A 17,352-nucleotide genomic window follows, 5' to 3' on the forward strand; every position below is an offset into this window, starting at 1 on the left:
CAATTGCAAATGAGCCCCCCTCCATTAACAAAAGAAATATGTACAGTAGTGCGTACAGAAGATTCTTATTAATACTGTCTCACTTATTTTAACAAGAGAAAAATAAAAGTTACATATTATTTTTCATTAAGGTAAACTCAGTTCAGTATAAATTTAAATAAAATGAACTTTAGTGACACAGTTGGAGTAAATTCTTTGTGATAACTGCATGAGACTAAAATAGATGTGAGTTTTATAGAAACCTGTCACAGATGAGTTTGTCAGATTAACAAATTATTAAGAAATCAATAAGATATTTTATGAAGCATCAGATCGCCTGTTTAAATTCACGATGGTGGACTCTATAGTTGGCACAGATATGACACAAAAGTTAACCGAAACTACAAATTTAAATTTTTTACAACCTCCATGTATTTATGAACCCAGTGCCCTCCCACCTAATGATGATTGATCACCGCTTATCCATCTGCTTATATGCATAGTGGCCGTCAATCATTGATGAAGGGGTTGGGAGAGTCTACTATGTTCCTTCTTAGCAGCTATTAGGGCAACATATTCTGATGACAGATAGTTTTTAATGATTACTCCATCTCCAAAGCTGTCCTGTTCCCCAGACCCTAAGGAAATTAAGAATCTATTGCTTAGTCCATCAGAATGCAAGACTGTCACATGGACAATTTTCTTTTAAAGGGGTTGTCCCATAAAAAGTATTCTACTTTTTTTCAAACCAACACCTGGATCGGAATACTGGATGTAATGAAAAATTTTGTGTAGCCACTGAGTTTTTCTGTAAAATGTATCTGTATAGCATCACCTGCTGTTTATTTTCCTTTTTTTTCTGTCCACCTGGGTCAGGTGGACGCACATGATCAGCTCCATCCTACTACTTCAACCTGCCGATCTGCTGTTAGATCTTATGACATTTACAGGGAGAGCTGCAGCAAAAAGGAATGTGCCCTCTCAGAAAGGACATGTCCTCTGAACTGCCACTTGAAATAATTCTAGCAGAACACTTGGAGCAATTAATGGAGAGACCTCTGGATCCATGTGAAGTTCAGGGATGGTTCTAGCTTTGTTAGAAAGAGATTGTCTTGTACGATACAGTTTCAGATTTAATTTTTTTACAATAATCTTGGGATAACTCAGGGGTTTTCTGATAAAAATACTTTTTTAACAATTTCTTGTAGCATGGCCCCTGAAACAGTAGATTCATACATATCTGCTCCATGCCACTCTGGTCCTCTGTGCTGCCTCGTCTCTATACAACTTCTGGCCCCTGCAGAGCCAATGACTGGCTTCAGTGGTGATTTGCTGCTTGTGGCTACATCACTGCTCAAGCCAGTCATTGGCTGGACCCGTGCATGTGATGTGAAAAGTTTTGGGACTGGAAGATGAAGAGAGTAGAGGCAGCATGGACCACCGGAGTGGCATGGAGCAGGTAAGTATGAATCTTCTGTTTCAGGGGCCATACTGTAGAAACTTGTTAAAAACATTTTTTCTGAAAATTCCTTTAAAAAAAGAGGGCTGGCAAAAACTAATTTACTGACACAGATGATCTATTCCAGTGTATTCCAACCAGTGTGCCTCCAGCTGTTACAAAACTACAACTCCCAGCATGCCCGCACAGCCAAATGCTTTCCGGGCATGCTGGGAGTTGTAGTTTTGCAACAGCTGGAGGCACACTGGTTGGGAAACACTGATCTATTCAATGTATAGGAATTAGAAATTGATAATTTGACCTGAATTCTGTAAAAATTGAAGGTGAATCTGAACCTAATTTTTTGCTGATTTCAGTTTGGGCAAATTTTGGAGATGGGGAGAGGGTAAGATATAAAAATTTGTAACACAAAAAAAAGAAAAAGTCAGAAACAAGAGCGAAAAAAAAGTCCTAAGGGACCTCAGAGTGTCATACACAAATCTTCAAGCCAATTGGAGCACTTTCAATTTGAGTAGAAACTATTTTCAATCGAACCTGAATTGAAGTTTGAGCGATTCTTACATCTCTAATAGAAAGTGTCACACCAATGATGCAGTGTGAACAAGTGTTCTTTAAATACCTAACTATACATGGTTACCTTCGAGTCTGCTGTGCTACAGCCATTATGTTCTACTGTCGGCCAGGCCAGCCGTGAAGAGACATTAATATCAGTTATTACTCAACTATTATTCATAATTTTTTTTCTTGTTATTCTGAAAAGATATCAGCAGTGTCAGGACTTGAGGAGAAACAAAACAGAGAACGACAGTATAAAAGCACAGTGTCCAAGCTTCCTGCTATAAAGAAGGACAAGTACATAATAAGTAAGAGGGCCATCTACAACCCTCAAACAGCGCATGAACCACACACAATGATGACAGGTAAATAGATATGTGGATCAATAGTAACTATGTTTTCACTAGTATATGTCAGGTTCATATTATCTTTCATTTGTTTATAAACCAAAAAGCGGGACAGATCCCGGCGGACTGGAAAAAATTATTTCTCAATAGTCCTCAAATACTACTGTATTAGCCTGGGACTACATTACGACATGTTTTATAATTAAAAATTCAATACTGTTGGATTTTTGTTAGCAGGTGACAAGTTAAACATGATTTTGTTGTCACAGACCATAATGCAAGTTGTGTCCGTCACTGCTTGCCTGCAATTTGGATTTTTTTTCTCTTAAAGCCAAAGCACAACCCAAAATGTCGCACAGCGGCAAGTTGCAGACAAGTCACGCATATGTTTTTGGTTGCACAACTTTTCTAAGACTTGATGTTGCACACATCACCATTTAGCCCTAGCTTTAGAGGGATTTTCCAGGATTTCAGTGGTTTTCAACAGATATGCTCATGTACCATACATTTTCACTTCCATCCTGTATGTGGCACTTCCTGTTTCTGCATCCAATCGAACCCATGATGCACTTCTCCTTTCTCTGCCACAGCTCCAGCACCGCCCCTAACAACACCCAGCTAGTTTATAGCTCCTCCCACACAGCTATTTACATAAACACTCCCCTATCACTGCCCCACCCCTGGACATAACATAACAGGAAATAAGAAAGAGCTGCATGGACATGATCATGTGACTACAGGCCAGAATGGAACATAGGATGAATAAAGGTAAAAAAAAAAAAGATTTTAAAGGATGTGGATGCTGGTCGGGACTGTGACAAAAGACAACCCCTTTACGAGGACTTACATATATACATATGATGCTTAGGTAGGTTGGCAAGACCTAAAGGATAGATGAAAGAGGGTATGACTTCAGGATCAGACCACAGGGTTTGGATGTTGTCTGTAACTATGGCGACATATAGGACTCCATAGAAGCTATAGACCATGGGGAAGTGAAGAATTGCACAGTGCCCATTGAAATCAATGCACTTTGTATTTAATGCTCGGACAGTGGGGCAGATTTTTAAAAAAAATTACGACTTTTATGACATATAGTTATAGTGCATGCCATATTGTGCTGTCATTTGATACTTGTTAAACTTCTCATTACTTTTCAAAAGTTAATGGAAGTATCGGGGCTTAGTGGGAGAAACAGAGCCAGCCGCTGCCTGGCAGATTTGCTTTAATTTACTTCAGAAGCTCAAGTAAATTGTAGCTCATAGTTGGTGTGGATTTGATATTCTGGCACATAGACCGCCAGAAGATGTGCCAGATTTATTAGGAAATTTAATAAATTTGGCACATTTCAGTCCCACGGACTTTAGAACAAGACTGGCGTATGGAACGGTATAATAGAGTGATTTCAATGCAGGTTTCTATCCCTGACAATCTTCATAGGCTTTGATCACCGAAGGATCAAAGAATTGTTAGCAGGCGGCTCTATCTATATCTATGCTCTATCTTTCTTATAACAGAAGACCGATGAACCATGGTCTGTCCAGCCGTGTTGGTTTTAGTCATATGCTGCATCTGTTACTTTGGTCATTTTTGTTGCGCTGCTTCTATAACATAGCAGGATGATGGGTATAGCAAGGCTGGTAAAATCAAGACGCGAAAAAGTTCTATAGTGCTAATTGCATGACTGGATGCGTTAGGCTTGACCACTTCCATGAAGCACCAGTATGTTGACAAGGTTAAGAACTGTTAGGAAGTGAGGAATGTTATATATTAAATTAAGATTCCATGGTGATAAATGGTCATTAAAATGAATTTCATGTGTTTTCACTACAGAATGCCTTTAAATTAGCCTCTGGCAAGTGACACTTTAGTAATGTAAGTGAAAGAACATGTGTCACTGTTCTAATTTACGGGAGGTATAATGTGATTGGCCTAGGGATGTAACTATATAGTGACATAGCAGCATCATTAGCATTGAAGTTTCTGTACAATTTTCAAATTGCTAGTGTCACAGCCTCGGATCACAGTGGAAAAGAAAAGATTACATGTCCACCAGATTTCTGCCAAGCCTGGTGTTACACGTATGGCTGGAGAAATGGCAGTGAGTAAAAATGCACTTAATTTGCAGTCAAAAGCTAAAATGCCTAAGAAACCAGGTGAGTTTCTTACTGGTTAACGTGTCTACTTGTCTACATCTCATCAGTCTGCTTTCCTTTCAACATGCAGCCAAGAAATGCTCTGATCCTACAGTTTTTAAAGATCTTTTACTTTCGTTGTTGTTTCTGTGTTTGGTTAGTTTGTGATTGTTTTAAATTAGATTTTTTTCCTGTATTGTTTTTAAAACAAAAAACAGACAAACGTATTGGGACATACCTCTTAATAATCAATTCCAAGTGTTTCATTTAGTTCCATTGCCACTAGTGTATAAAATCCATCCCCTAGTCATGCAGACTATCTTTACAAACATTTTTTTAAAAGAATGGCTCATTCTAAAGAGCTCACTGAATTTAAAGGTGGTACTGTATCAGGATGTCACTGCAACAAGTCAGTTTCATTAAATTTCTTCCCTCCTATATATTCCATCATCAACTGCAAGTGGTATTGCAAAGTGGAAGTGTTTAGGAACCACAGCAACTTAGCCACGAAGTTGCAGACCATGTTCCTAAATTGATGAGTAGTGATGAGCGGAAGGGGTCATATTCGAATTTGCGATATTTCGCGAATATTTTGTAGAATATTCGCGAATTTGAATATTCATTATATTTTTTTACTCGAATAATCGTCAAGGTAATTATCGCGTAATATGCAAATTTTTGTAATGCAAAATTTTATCGCAAATTTTTCAATTGCCGAGCAAAAACATGATTCCTACCTGCTTCTTGTTTGTGGGCCAAAGAGTCATAGCACTAAATCGAATATATTTGTTTTTTCGAATATTCGTAATATTCTAAAACTAGAATATATAGCAATTCAGCGAATATTCAAAAAAACACACGAATGTACAGGAATTTAGCTAATATAGTGCTATAATCTTTTTTTTTCAATAGTTACATTTTTTTTCCAATCTGAACTTCAGATGAGAAAAAAATTACAATTATTAGACAAAGAAGATTATAGCAATATATTAGCTAAATTGCTCTATATTTGTTTGTTTCGAATATTCGCTATATTGCTATATATTCTTGTTTTAGAATATTAAGAATATTCGAAAAAACTAATATATTTGTTTTTCGAATATTCGTAATATTCTAAAACAAGAATATATAACAATATAGCGAACATTCGAAAAAATAACGAATATAGAGCAATTTAGCTAATATAGTGCTATAATCTTTTTTTTCAATAGTTGAATTTTTTTTCCAATCTGAACTTCAGATGAGAAAAAAATTACAACTATTAGACAAAGAATATTATAGCACTATATTAGTTAAATTGCTCTATATTCGTTTTTTTCGAATATTCGCTATATTGCTATATATTCTTGTTTTAGAATATTACGAATATTAAAAAAAACTAATATATTCGATATAGTGCTATATATTTGTTTTTTAGAATATTCATCATTTTTCCCATTTAAAGTCATTGACCCACAAGCAAGAAGCAGGGAGGAATCATGTTTTTATTCGGCAATAAAAAAATTCGCTTAAAAATTTGTATTACAAAAATAAGCAATTAAAAAAAATTGAATATTCGAAATTACGACTATATCACTATATTCTAAATATTCGCAAATTTTCGAAGTACCTATATTCACGATAAAAATTCGTAATTCGAATATTCGTGATCAACACTATTGATGAGGTGTGCGTAAAAGTCAACAATGCTCTGCTGACTTAATAAGTGTAGAGTTACAAACCTCCTCTGGCATTAAGATTAAAAAAATGTGCGCCAGGAGCGACTCTGGAGCAGTGGCAACGTGTTCTGTCAGGGGCGGACTGGGAACTTAAAGTGGCCCTGGAAAAAATACTAAAACTTGCTTCATGGAAGGCAGTGGTAGCAATACCATATTGTGGCACATTATACCACCCCAACAGAGCCAAATACCACAGTCCATCACAAAATACTGCCAGCAGCACAAAATGCATCCCCAAAAACCTCTACTGGCCAGCTGTGAGGAGGGCCCTGGCGGCCCTCTGGGTATTGGCCCACCGGGAAATTTCCCAGTAAGGTCTATGGCCAATCCGTCCATGTGTTCTTTGAATTGACAAATCATGCTTCTCTATCTGGCAGTCTGATGGACATGCAACTGTAAGGTTTGGTGGGTAAGAGATAATGCTGTGGTGTGTTTTTGAAGAATTGAACTAGAGGCTTGCCATACACATTCAATAGCTGTCAGCTAAATTAAATCCTACGGTTTCATAATTGAATGCAATAAAAGGCCCCGTAGGTGTAATGTGTAGGTGCCCCAATATTTTTTTCCATATTGGGTATATTGAGTTAAAGCTCTGATACAAGACCTCTGAGTATATATGTTTTCAGCTATTAAAGGCTAAGTACACCTTCGGGGACAATTTTTTAATGATTGCATTTTGCTCATTTTGGGCTACAAATCATTTATTTATTTTTTATTCAGCCATTCTGTCATAAAGGGTTAACTGTTTTTCTAGCTGTGTGAATCATACTTTTGCTTTCACTTTGTGCAGGTCATCTAATAAACCAGATTTTTTAATTACTAAAAGTTAATAAACACTTATTTAAGCCACATTCCTATCAGTAAGATAGAACTGAGCTATAATGAGTGTTTATAAGTTCAGAGATAAGGAGCCATCAGCTCAGCTGACTGACGGGGAAACATTAAAAATAAAGAGCTTGGCAATAGAGAATCACAAGGCTGTACAGAGAAGGGAGCTCAAAATTTTTAATAAAGCAATTGATGATTTTTAGCTCTAAATCAGTACAATGCGATAATAAAAAATGACCCCCAAAGGTGTACATAGTCAAGTACTTAAGATATCATTAGCTGTGGTAATATCTAACAACAGTTCACATAAAAAATTTTTCCTTCAAGGAATTTCCACCCAAATCAATAAAAGTGCACATATATCAGTAAAGTAGAAGTAGTTAAACCAGCATGCTACCTCTGTTTTGTCACAGTGGCCATTTTACCAAAAAATTGCAGCAGGAAGTACAGACATTTTTCTCAAACTGTCATTTTGTAATCATGGAATTTTTCACTTTTAGTTTCTGATTCTGATGTTTTGCATGCTTAAATAGTTGAAAATCACTTATTACATCTTGCTATCTAATGGCTAAAAGTCCTTTCACGTCTGGTGGTGAATGACAATATAGAAAGTCAATCAGCGCTCTTGTACTCTCATTTTCACTTGCAAATTATTGGCAGGTGTTTGAACGAATGATCATTCTTTCGATCATTTGTTCAACCCCCTACTCTCATAGAATTACATTGTTTGATGGCAAAAAATCCCCTGTTTATACAAGTCCTGCCAACAAGCAATCATTTTTATGTCTACATAAAAGATGTAATCACTGAACATTTTCTCATTTGTCGTTTGATTGCAAGGCATGTTTACACTGGCCAATGATCGGGAATGCAAATTCATACAAAAATTTGTTCAGCTGATCATCAGCCTGTGTAAAATGCATTTAGGGGCACATTTATTAAGACCAGCGTTTTAGACGCCGGTCTTAATAAAGCCCTGCTCTGGCGGTGGATCCGCTGAAGGTATGTAGAGACGCCAGCCTCTACATAACTTTTGCAGATCCACTGCCGTTTCTAAATGTAAGACAGCTTCCTGGCTGTCCTACATTTAGAACTTTTTCTATGCATAAGACAGGCGTAGAAAATGGTAAATGAGATGGGCCTGCAAACCCATCCTTTTCCCCACCCACACCACGCCCAGTTTTTTAGACCTGGCTTGAGCGGGGAAAAGTCGCAGATTGCTGTGCAAAGGACCTTTGCACCAATATATGCATCAGAAATACACCTAATGTAGGCGTATTTCTGTTTAATTAGGTAAACCTCTTAGTCTTTTTTCAGATAGGTAACATACTTATGTACTGTATATGAAGTCTAGATGTAACACTTGGACACTCACTGAACTTATTTAACAAATTATGCTGTTACAGCCATAAAATGCATAGCCAAACACACGTAGAATACACAGTCTGAATGAAGCCTTACTGTGAAGAATACATTTGTTCTTATTGGGTCAAAAAAATTACTGTTTGTTTTATTTTTAGTTAAAAACCAGAAACAAATACTAAAGAAAAGAGAGTTCACAGATGTAGCCTTTAATGACTTAAATTCCACACAGAATGATCACCATGTGGATCACCATGGTCCACCAAGTTCTCTACTATTAAATTCACATGAATTAACAGAAGAACCTCAGACAAATACAAGACCATCAAGTTTTAGCTGGTCTCATTTACAGGAAACTGAAGATGAATTTAATGGCCAAACACAAAGAAGCACAAATGAAGACGATGACACTTTTCATGAAGATGAACTGTCTTGTATTTCTGATATTACATTACCATTGCCAATACCTATAAGAGCACAAACACCTAATACGTCCCTGTACACTGTAGGCTCTGACTGTACAGACTCAGCTGAAGAGGATACAGACTCAACTGAAGAGAACAACAGTGACAATGAAGAACATTCAAGTACTCTCAGACAAGAAGATGAAGTCAGCACAGAGATTTTACATTCTACATCACATGGCTTGGATGTGAGCACAGCAAATAATTCTTATTTTGGAGGACCCAACCTAGGACCACTGCAAGCATCAAGACAGTTGCAAGGTATCAGTACAACAGTGACAGCCGTATCAGACCAGTCCCCATCTGCTCCTCTAAATCTGAGGGATACAGTAGAGGTCCCAAGGAGTAATACATCAATAACACTGTCCCAGATTCATGAAGCTAGTCCAAATGCTAATATGCACAACCGTGAAAACCCTGAACTACCCCAAAACGTGTTTAGAGATTTTGGGGGCAGAGAGATAGATAGACAACTTAGCATGGAGTACTCTGCTAATTCCAGTATTCCTGCCCCTCCGAGACTTAGTATGACTTCTATAGCTCCCAACATTATACTTTTACGTGAAAACTTGGATTTGGTCTTTCACACTCTCTCAATGCAAAGACAATCTGAAAGAAGAAATCTAGAAAATATTGTACCCATATCACAAAATAAAGACTTTGAAAAGCCAAAAACGGACCCAGAGAAGCTGAAGAAGCTAAAGGAGAGGCAAGTAAATATACAGTGGCCAAAACACTTGTGATGGTAACATTATTTTGTGCTAGGCCTCTTTCACATGCCCATGTCTGTGATGACATTCGTGAAGATGTCTATGAAGATTACACGTGTCCATTTTATGCCCTCCGCTTCCATAGACGCTGCCAAGCTGAATGATAGTTTCCAGAGCATCTCCTACCAATGGTCCATAAAAACCACTTGCAGAATACAGATGGCATCTGTGCTGTGTCTGTGGATTTCACTGACCCATAGAATATAAAGTGTGTGAGAGATCCGTAATCATGGACAAAATAGGGCATGCTTCTATGGAATCACCATGGATCCATGGTCCATGGAAAACCACTGATGTGTGAATACACACATTAAAGTCAATGGGCATGTGTGCTGTCCTTAAATCACCTTAGGCTAGGTTTTCACATTGTGGGTGAGTTGTGGTAAAAACTGCGACAAAAACAACATGTGTGCATTTTTACCTTAGCTTTTGCCATACAGTAAATCTCCACGTGTTTTTTTATACATGTGTAGGTGGTACCACTTTACATTTTTCACCTTTAATTACCACATTGCATAGCCACAGCAAATTAGGTAAAAATACATAAATTTTTTATAATGGATCAGTTTTTTTACTGCAACTTGTCCGCAATGTCAAATTCTTACCAAAAGCCTGTTCCTTGCCTGTTGTTTCCAGCCTTGCAGCTCTAGTCCCACTCCTTGTGCTTGTGACATAACTGTAAAATGCACATGACCGCTGCAGCCAGTCGCTGTCGTCAGTGGTCTCATGCCATATATCACTGAGGCCAGTGATTGGCTGTAGCAGTCATGTGCTCTTATATGGCACTGTTACTGCTGCAGCCTTATACACAAACACTTCAAGGAGAACCCAAGCTGCGGCCTTGGAAATCACAGGGGAGTAACAGGTGAGTATATATATTTTTTTTTAAAGGCATTAAGGCCTCTTTCACACGGGCGTCATGTTTTTTGCCCGGATAAGAGCCGGGTGCGTTGTGGGAAAATGCGCAATTTTCCCGCGCGAGTGCAAAACATTGTCATGCGTTTTGCACTCGCGTGAGAAAAATCGCGCATGTTTGGTACCCAAACCCGAACTTCTTCACAGAAGTTCGGGCTTGGGATTGATGTTCTGAAGATTGTATTATTTTCCCTTATAACATGGTTATAAAGGAAAATAATAGCTTTCTGACTACAGAATACATAGTATAATAGTGCTGGAAGGGTTAAAAAAATAAAAAAGTTAACTCACCTTATCCTCTTGTTCGCGTAGTTCGTTCCCGGTCTGTTCTTTGCTAGCTGTGGGCTTGGGCTGAATGACCTGTGGTGACGTCAGATCACATGCTCCAATCACATGGTCCATCACCATGGTGATGGAGCATGTGATCTGACGTCATCAAAGGTCCTTTAGCCCAAGCCCACAGCTAGCAAAGAACAGACCGGGAACGAACTACGGGAACAAGAGGATAAGGTGAGTTAACTTTTTTATTTTTTTAACCCTTCCAGCACTATTATACTATGTATTCTGTAGTCAGAAAGCTATTATTTTCCCTTATAACCATGTTATAAGGGAAAATAATACAGTGAATAGACTGTCAACTAGAACCCATGCGTGAAAATCGCACCGCATCCGCACTTGCTTGCGGATGCTTGCGATTTTCACACGGCCCCATTCACTTCTATGGGGCCTGCGTTGCGTGAAAAACGCACAAAATAGAGCATGCTGCGATTTTCACGCAACGCACAAGTGATGCGTGAAAATCACCGCTCATGTGAACAGCCCCATAGAAATTAATGGGTCAGGATTCAGTGCGGGTGCAATGCGTTCAACTCACGCATCGCACCCGAGCGGAATACTCGCTCGTGTGAAAGGGGCCTAAGAGATTTTTGAGAAGTTTTTAATTAACTGGGGCAACCCCAGTTAATTATCTGTTACTGAGAAACAATTTGTGCTGAGTAGACTTCAATACAGAACTACATGTAGCTAATGTCAGATAACATGTTTCTTTTCACACTTTGTAGTATACTACAGGAAGACTCGGAAGAAGAAGAAGGGGATCTTTGCAGGATCTGTCTCATGGGAGGTGAAACCACAGAAAACCATCTCATTGCACCTTGTCAATGCTCTGGGAGTTTAAAGTGTGTTCACACTGAATGCATGAAGAAATGGCTTCTGGCTAAAATTAAATCAGGTGAGAAAATACAGCTACCACAGTGCATTCCTAAATAAAAGCCTTGCTAAAGGCTCGTGGGAAAAAAAATATATTATGGTTCCATACAAGCTCACCAGAGACATAAAAGACAGAATACAGCACCTATGGGAGTCAGGCTATACTCTATCTTCCTAGCTGTGTGTGTGCTGGCAGGTGTTAGCTGGGCCTAACCTGATATTGTGGGCCCTGAAGCAGCCACTATGGAAATAGTTCTGTCCCTGTTCATATGCTTCTTGATTTTTTTGCACAAAATATTGAAAATTTAGCAAAAAAGGTATACTAGTTAAATGTCACTATTTTGGCATAGTTTCCATATGTGACCAATGAAAGTCCATGGGTACAGCAAAGCAAGTATACGGCAGACTTGTATTACAAACATGATGTGAGCATATGATCAGAGGATATGTCAGCTTTCCTGATGTTTTACCATAAATACCAATGCGGGAACATCTGTTCTCATAATTCTGCTTTCTGATGTTCCTCCATTTTATTTTTCCAGTGTTGAGATCCGTTTTTTTCCCCATTCATTGGTTGTATTATCAAAAACAGAAGCGTTTTTGCTGATCCCTCCGGATCAGGCAAAAACGCATATGTGAAAGTAGCCTTACTTTTTCTTGAAATGTATAAACTAGATGTTACCATTCCCTTGACAATAGCGCATATCCCTCCCTGCTCTTATTGTAACTACACAGTTGTGCACATGGCCAAAAATCTACCGTCCTGTAGTGGCTGCATGACTTTGCAGGTAAAACTTTCGTAACAGCCCTCAAAATCATGTGATCTTTGGCCACTACAGGTGTGGGGGGGTTTCAGCCGCACACAGCAGCCAGACCATATGTTTTACCCTGACCTTGTCCTATAAGTGCTGACAGTGTCAGACCGTGTAGGGGCACACGCTATTTAGGGAAAGTAAGTCTCAGCTGTCAATTATGGCCTAGGCTGGGAGACTTTTGTAGTGCTACTTATTGATTTTAACTATTGAGTGACAGCTGCAGTCCACAAGATTTCATACAGCCTAATGGATTCCTTCAGACAGCAGATGTGACTCCATAGTTCAAATCAATCAGCAGTGCTACAAAAAGTTGCAGTGTAGCCCTAGCCTTATTTCTATATTTCCAAAAGGAAAGGCAGAGGAATACCATAATGTAGTATTCTAAGAGCGGATGCTTGAAAGTATTTAGTGGCTGACAGGTTCCTCTTTATTGGGCAAAAAACCCTTGACACACGCATGTCTATTTCAGGGGCAGAGCTGAACACAGTGAGAACATGCGAGATGTGCAAACAAAAGGTGGAGTTCGAAATTGAAGGATTTAACTTGAATGAGCATTACAGAAGACATCAGGAGACTCAGGTAAACTGGCAACATAAGCTGAGAGAGGGTGCCTGGGGGTTTAAGGGTCCAGATGCAGTGCATACAAACCATTTCTAGAAAGAAAGAAAAAAAAAACACTAAAGCAATTAGGCTAGGTCTACACGACGACATTTGTCATGCGACAGATAGGGCACAACTGCACTGCAACATTTGTTGCACAACATTTTGTTGCACCACCAGTTGCAGAAAAATCCATCTCGAATCCAATGCCAGGGTCTTGTGTGTGGTGTGGTCTACCAAGTGACTGATCAGAGTTAGTACTCTTTTATGCCAATCATAGAAATCCCTATGGGGTGACCCTTCTTGGAAATGTGGGTGTCCCAGGAGGGTCATTTGTAATGAGCAGTGAGGATGTAGGTTTTTAAGAAGCCTCATCTTTTGCCAGGCCCACCAGGTCGACATCAGCAGGATGTTCTCTCTGGCTCGCTCTGGGATCTCGCTGTGTGGGGCATGGAGTAAATTGGCCAGAGCCAGTCTAGGTATGAAGGCCTGTTCTTGACATCTGTTTGAGAACATGGATGTGTGGTGTATCCAGTCTATTGCTATTCTCATCAAAGCTGCAATATTATATGCCCTGATGTTGGGAACGTTCAGCCCCCCATTCAACCTAGGTTGTTGTAAAATAATGTAAGGTATCCTGGGGCGACGACCATGCCAGATGAGTTTACGTATAAGTAGTTAATTTTTTTCTCGTCTCTGGGGCGTAAGTATATTGGTAGGGAATGCAGAAGATATAGCAGGCGGGGAAATTCCACCATCTTAAGAAGGTATGCCCGTCCCATGTACGATAAAGAGAGATGTTTCCTGCTAGCGTGTCCTCTAGTGTACATATATAATGTACCCCCAGGTATGATATAGAGTGGGAGCACCATTGAAAGGGGAAATGAGCAGTCCATCTCGGCCTTGTGAGGCCTTTGAGGAGCAGAGCTTCGGATTTATCCAGGTTAAGGGTGTAACCCGAAAGCTGTCCGATATCTATGAGGTCTTGTAATGTTTGTGGAAGTGTGGTTTCAGGATCTGTGACAATTAACAGTATATCGTCGGCAAATGCGACTATGGCGATTGGAGAACAGCTATCTTGCAAGGAGGTGTTAAGTGGTTGTAGATGATGTAAAAGGGGGTCTAAGGAGATATTAAAAAGGAGAGAGGAAAGAGGGCAATCTTGTCTGGTGCCCCTAAAAATATCTAAGTAGGGGGTGTTGTAGCCATTTATCGTGAGTGTGGTGCCAGGCCTCAGATGTATCTCTGGTCCCTGAGTGTTTCAGAGCCTCCAAGATGGCTTCCCCCGTAGGCCACAAAGCAGAGAGGCTTGTTGGTGGGGTCCGGTGTTCCCTCATCAGCCTTTACAGGCTAGATGCCAAAGGATTAGATCCGGCCGGTGGGAGCTCCAGAGAATGGCGTCCTCGCTGTTCTGCTGCTAGCCACATTCCCCCCAGAAGCAGTATAGAAGCAGTTCTTCGATCAGGTTCAGGAGCTCAGCTAGCTCTGACATGCCCCTATTTCTTGTGAACTGTCTTCCGTCTCTGTTACTAGAGATGAATCTAGCCTAACAGGTAGTGGACTACAAGTGGAAGTGTAACAATTAGTGGCCATGATTTTACACATTTTTTTAGGTGGATGCAGGCAGATTTTTTTTAAATTAAGTGAAATGTGCTAAATACACCATTCTATATTAAATGAATTTATATGAAAGTACAGTGACTCTTTAAAGATGCCCAGACATGGCCAGACACAATCTAATTTTTTCTCCATGTATACAGGCCACACTAAATCCCAGTCTGTATCTGGCGTTACTTCTTCATCTATATCAGCAAAGATATGAGGAACTGCTGCGACTGTCAAACACTCGAGACTCCAGAGTATCTGAGGTGAGTAAATCACTTGTGTAAGCACCAATAAAAAATTACAGGAAATTGACAGCAACAAATACACATCTAAGTCTTAGTCACTACTGTAATCTCATTATATTGATGGAATGTCACACAGGTGAGACAAATGCTAATGTTAAAAAAAATCTGCAAGGCTATTTGATTCACAATACCCCTGTGCACACAGGTGTATCTTATTTTTTCTACTATTTTAGGAACTGAGTTTTCACTATGATATACCATGAATGTATGATTTGTGAGGGTGTAAGCTCCTCTAGGAATACTTACTTTATATCTAATTCCCACTGCCTGCCTTTGTAAACAGAAAATTATACTTATTAGATACCAAAACTATACTTATTATATACCAAAATGAAAAAATGAAAGACACAAAATAGGGAACCCATTTGAATCATTTATTTTTGTACCAATTTGGATATTTAAAAAACAATGAGCAAGAGTTTGAAAAAAAAAAAGCGTTTTTATGTTTTTACACATTTCTTACTAAATAAAACTAAAAAGGAATGGAAAGCCATGACATACCTGTATTTTGATACCCTTACATATGAAAAAGTTAGAGCCTGTAAACTGTGACTGTGTGCACTAAATCACAAAAAATGTTTCTGGTTGTTAGGGGGTTAAATGAGAAACATTATATAATATTTGCGATATGTGGTGAGTGATTGGGAATTGTGTTTTATATTCCCAAATGGTTATATCGTGGCAATGGAAATGGCATCAGTGATTTACTACATAGATACATTAAAATAAGCAGTTTTCAAATACTATAAGACTACTTTCATAACTAGTGTTTAAATTCCGGCAGGCTGTTTCACCAGAGAAGACTGTCCCATTCTTGGAAATGTGGGAGCAGGGCCGGCACCAGGTTCATGTGGGCCCTTGGGCGATAAAAGTCTCGGTGGGCCCCCTTACACAATGATAACTCTCTGAGTACAGATAATATAGTAGATAGCAGTGATGGCTATCTGAGTACAGAAAATGTAGTAGTGTTACCTGCAGTCCTATGTAAAACCACAGATGAAACTAGTGCTAATAATGTGTTCGTTTTACCTGCAGTCCTATGTAAAACCAGAGATAACACTAGTGTAGATCATGTGGTAGTGTTACCTACGTCCTTAGTGTGCCTCCCTGTGCCTCTCCCACGGACTCCATGCTGGCAGCGCTGCCTCCTCTTCTTCCTTCTTCTTGCCCCGCACAGAACGTTCTGATGCAGCTGCGTCAAGGCAGAGGAACACTGTTGGCATGGTGATGGTGACACACACACACATAGAAAGAGACACACACAGGGACACACACATACACAAGGACACACACACTGGGATGGTCAAATACACACACACAAACAGACACACACACACACACACACAGGGATGGTCAAATGCACACAGGGACAGATACACATACAGGGATACACACACAGGGACAGACAGACACACACACAGACAGATAAACACACAGGGACACACACACACAGGGACACACATATACACACACAGGGACAGACACTTATGCGATGGTGAGATCGTCAACCAAGTTCTATCTAATGTGTGTGGCCACCTTTAGGGGACATTAAAAGGGAATTCCACCTTGGGTATTTTCACACTAGCGTTTCTCTTTTCCGGTATTGAGTTCAGTCCTAGGGGCTCAATACCGGAAAAAAACGGATCGGTTTTATCCTAATACATTCTGAATGGAGAGCAATCCGTTCAGTATGCATCAGGATGTCTTCAGTTCAGTCACTGTATGGTTTTTGGATAGAGAAAATACTGCAGCATGCTGCAGTATTTTCTCCGTCCATAATTCGAGAACACTTGCCGGAATGCCAGCATTATTTTCCATCGAAATGCATTAATGCCGGATCCAGCCCTAAGTGTTCTGGAAAAACGGATCCAGGTTTGCGGTCTTTGCATGCGCAGACCTTTAAAAATTTGAAAAAGATAAATACCGGATCCGTTTTCCGGATGACAACCGGAGAGACGGATCCAGTATTGCAATACATTTGTGAGACGGATCCGCATCCGGATCCGTCTCACAAATGCATCCGTTTGCGTCAGGATTGCGATGGAACTGACTGCCGGAATCCAACAACGCAAGTGTGAAAGTACCCTTAGTTATGCTCTAACCTTTTGTTACCTTTTAATATGACTCCCACTGATTCCCATTACTCAGGGAACATGGACTGGGGTTTTGAAAAGGAATTATTAACATGTACCAGAAGGTGGTCTAAACTGTAACCCATTAGGCACTGGTTATAGACTGTGGTGTGGAGTCTAAGCAATTCCTTAGACACACACATGGGGCACACAC

The 17,352-nt window shown here is 39.6% G+C and overlaps 1 protein-coding gene across 1 annotated transcript in view; it reads left to right on the forward strand.

The window, feature by feature from the left end:
* Window positions 1-17,352, forward strand: part of MARCHF10 (membrane associated ring-CH-type finger 10) — a 41,720-nt gene that overhangs the window by 18,750 nt on the left and 5,618 nt on the right. The window contains exons 4-9 of the mRNA XM_044299546.1: window positions 2,199-2,358; window positions 4,347-4,496; window positions 8,542-9,556; window positions 11,594-11,763; window positions 13,026-13,135; window positions 14,917-15,024. Coding sequence (XP_044155481.1) covers window positions 2,199-2,358; window positions 4,347-4,496; window positions 8,542-9,556; window positions 11,594-11,763; window positions 13,026-13,135; window positions 14,917-15,024 — 1,713 coding nt within the window. The remainder of the gene's footprint in view (window positions 1-2,198; window positions 2,359-4,346; window positions 4,497-8,541; window positions 9,557-11,593; window positions 11,764-13,025; window positions 13,136-14,916; window positions 15,025-17,352) is intronic.

This window comes from Bufo gargarizans, chromosome 6 (assembly GCF_014858855.1).
Source record: "Bufo gargarizans isolate SCDJY-AF-19 chromosome 6, ASM1485885v1, whole genome shotgun sequence".
Lineage (NCBI taxonomy): Eukaryota > Metazoa > Chordata > Amphibia > Anura > Bufonidae > Bufo > Bufo gargarizans.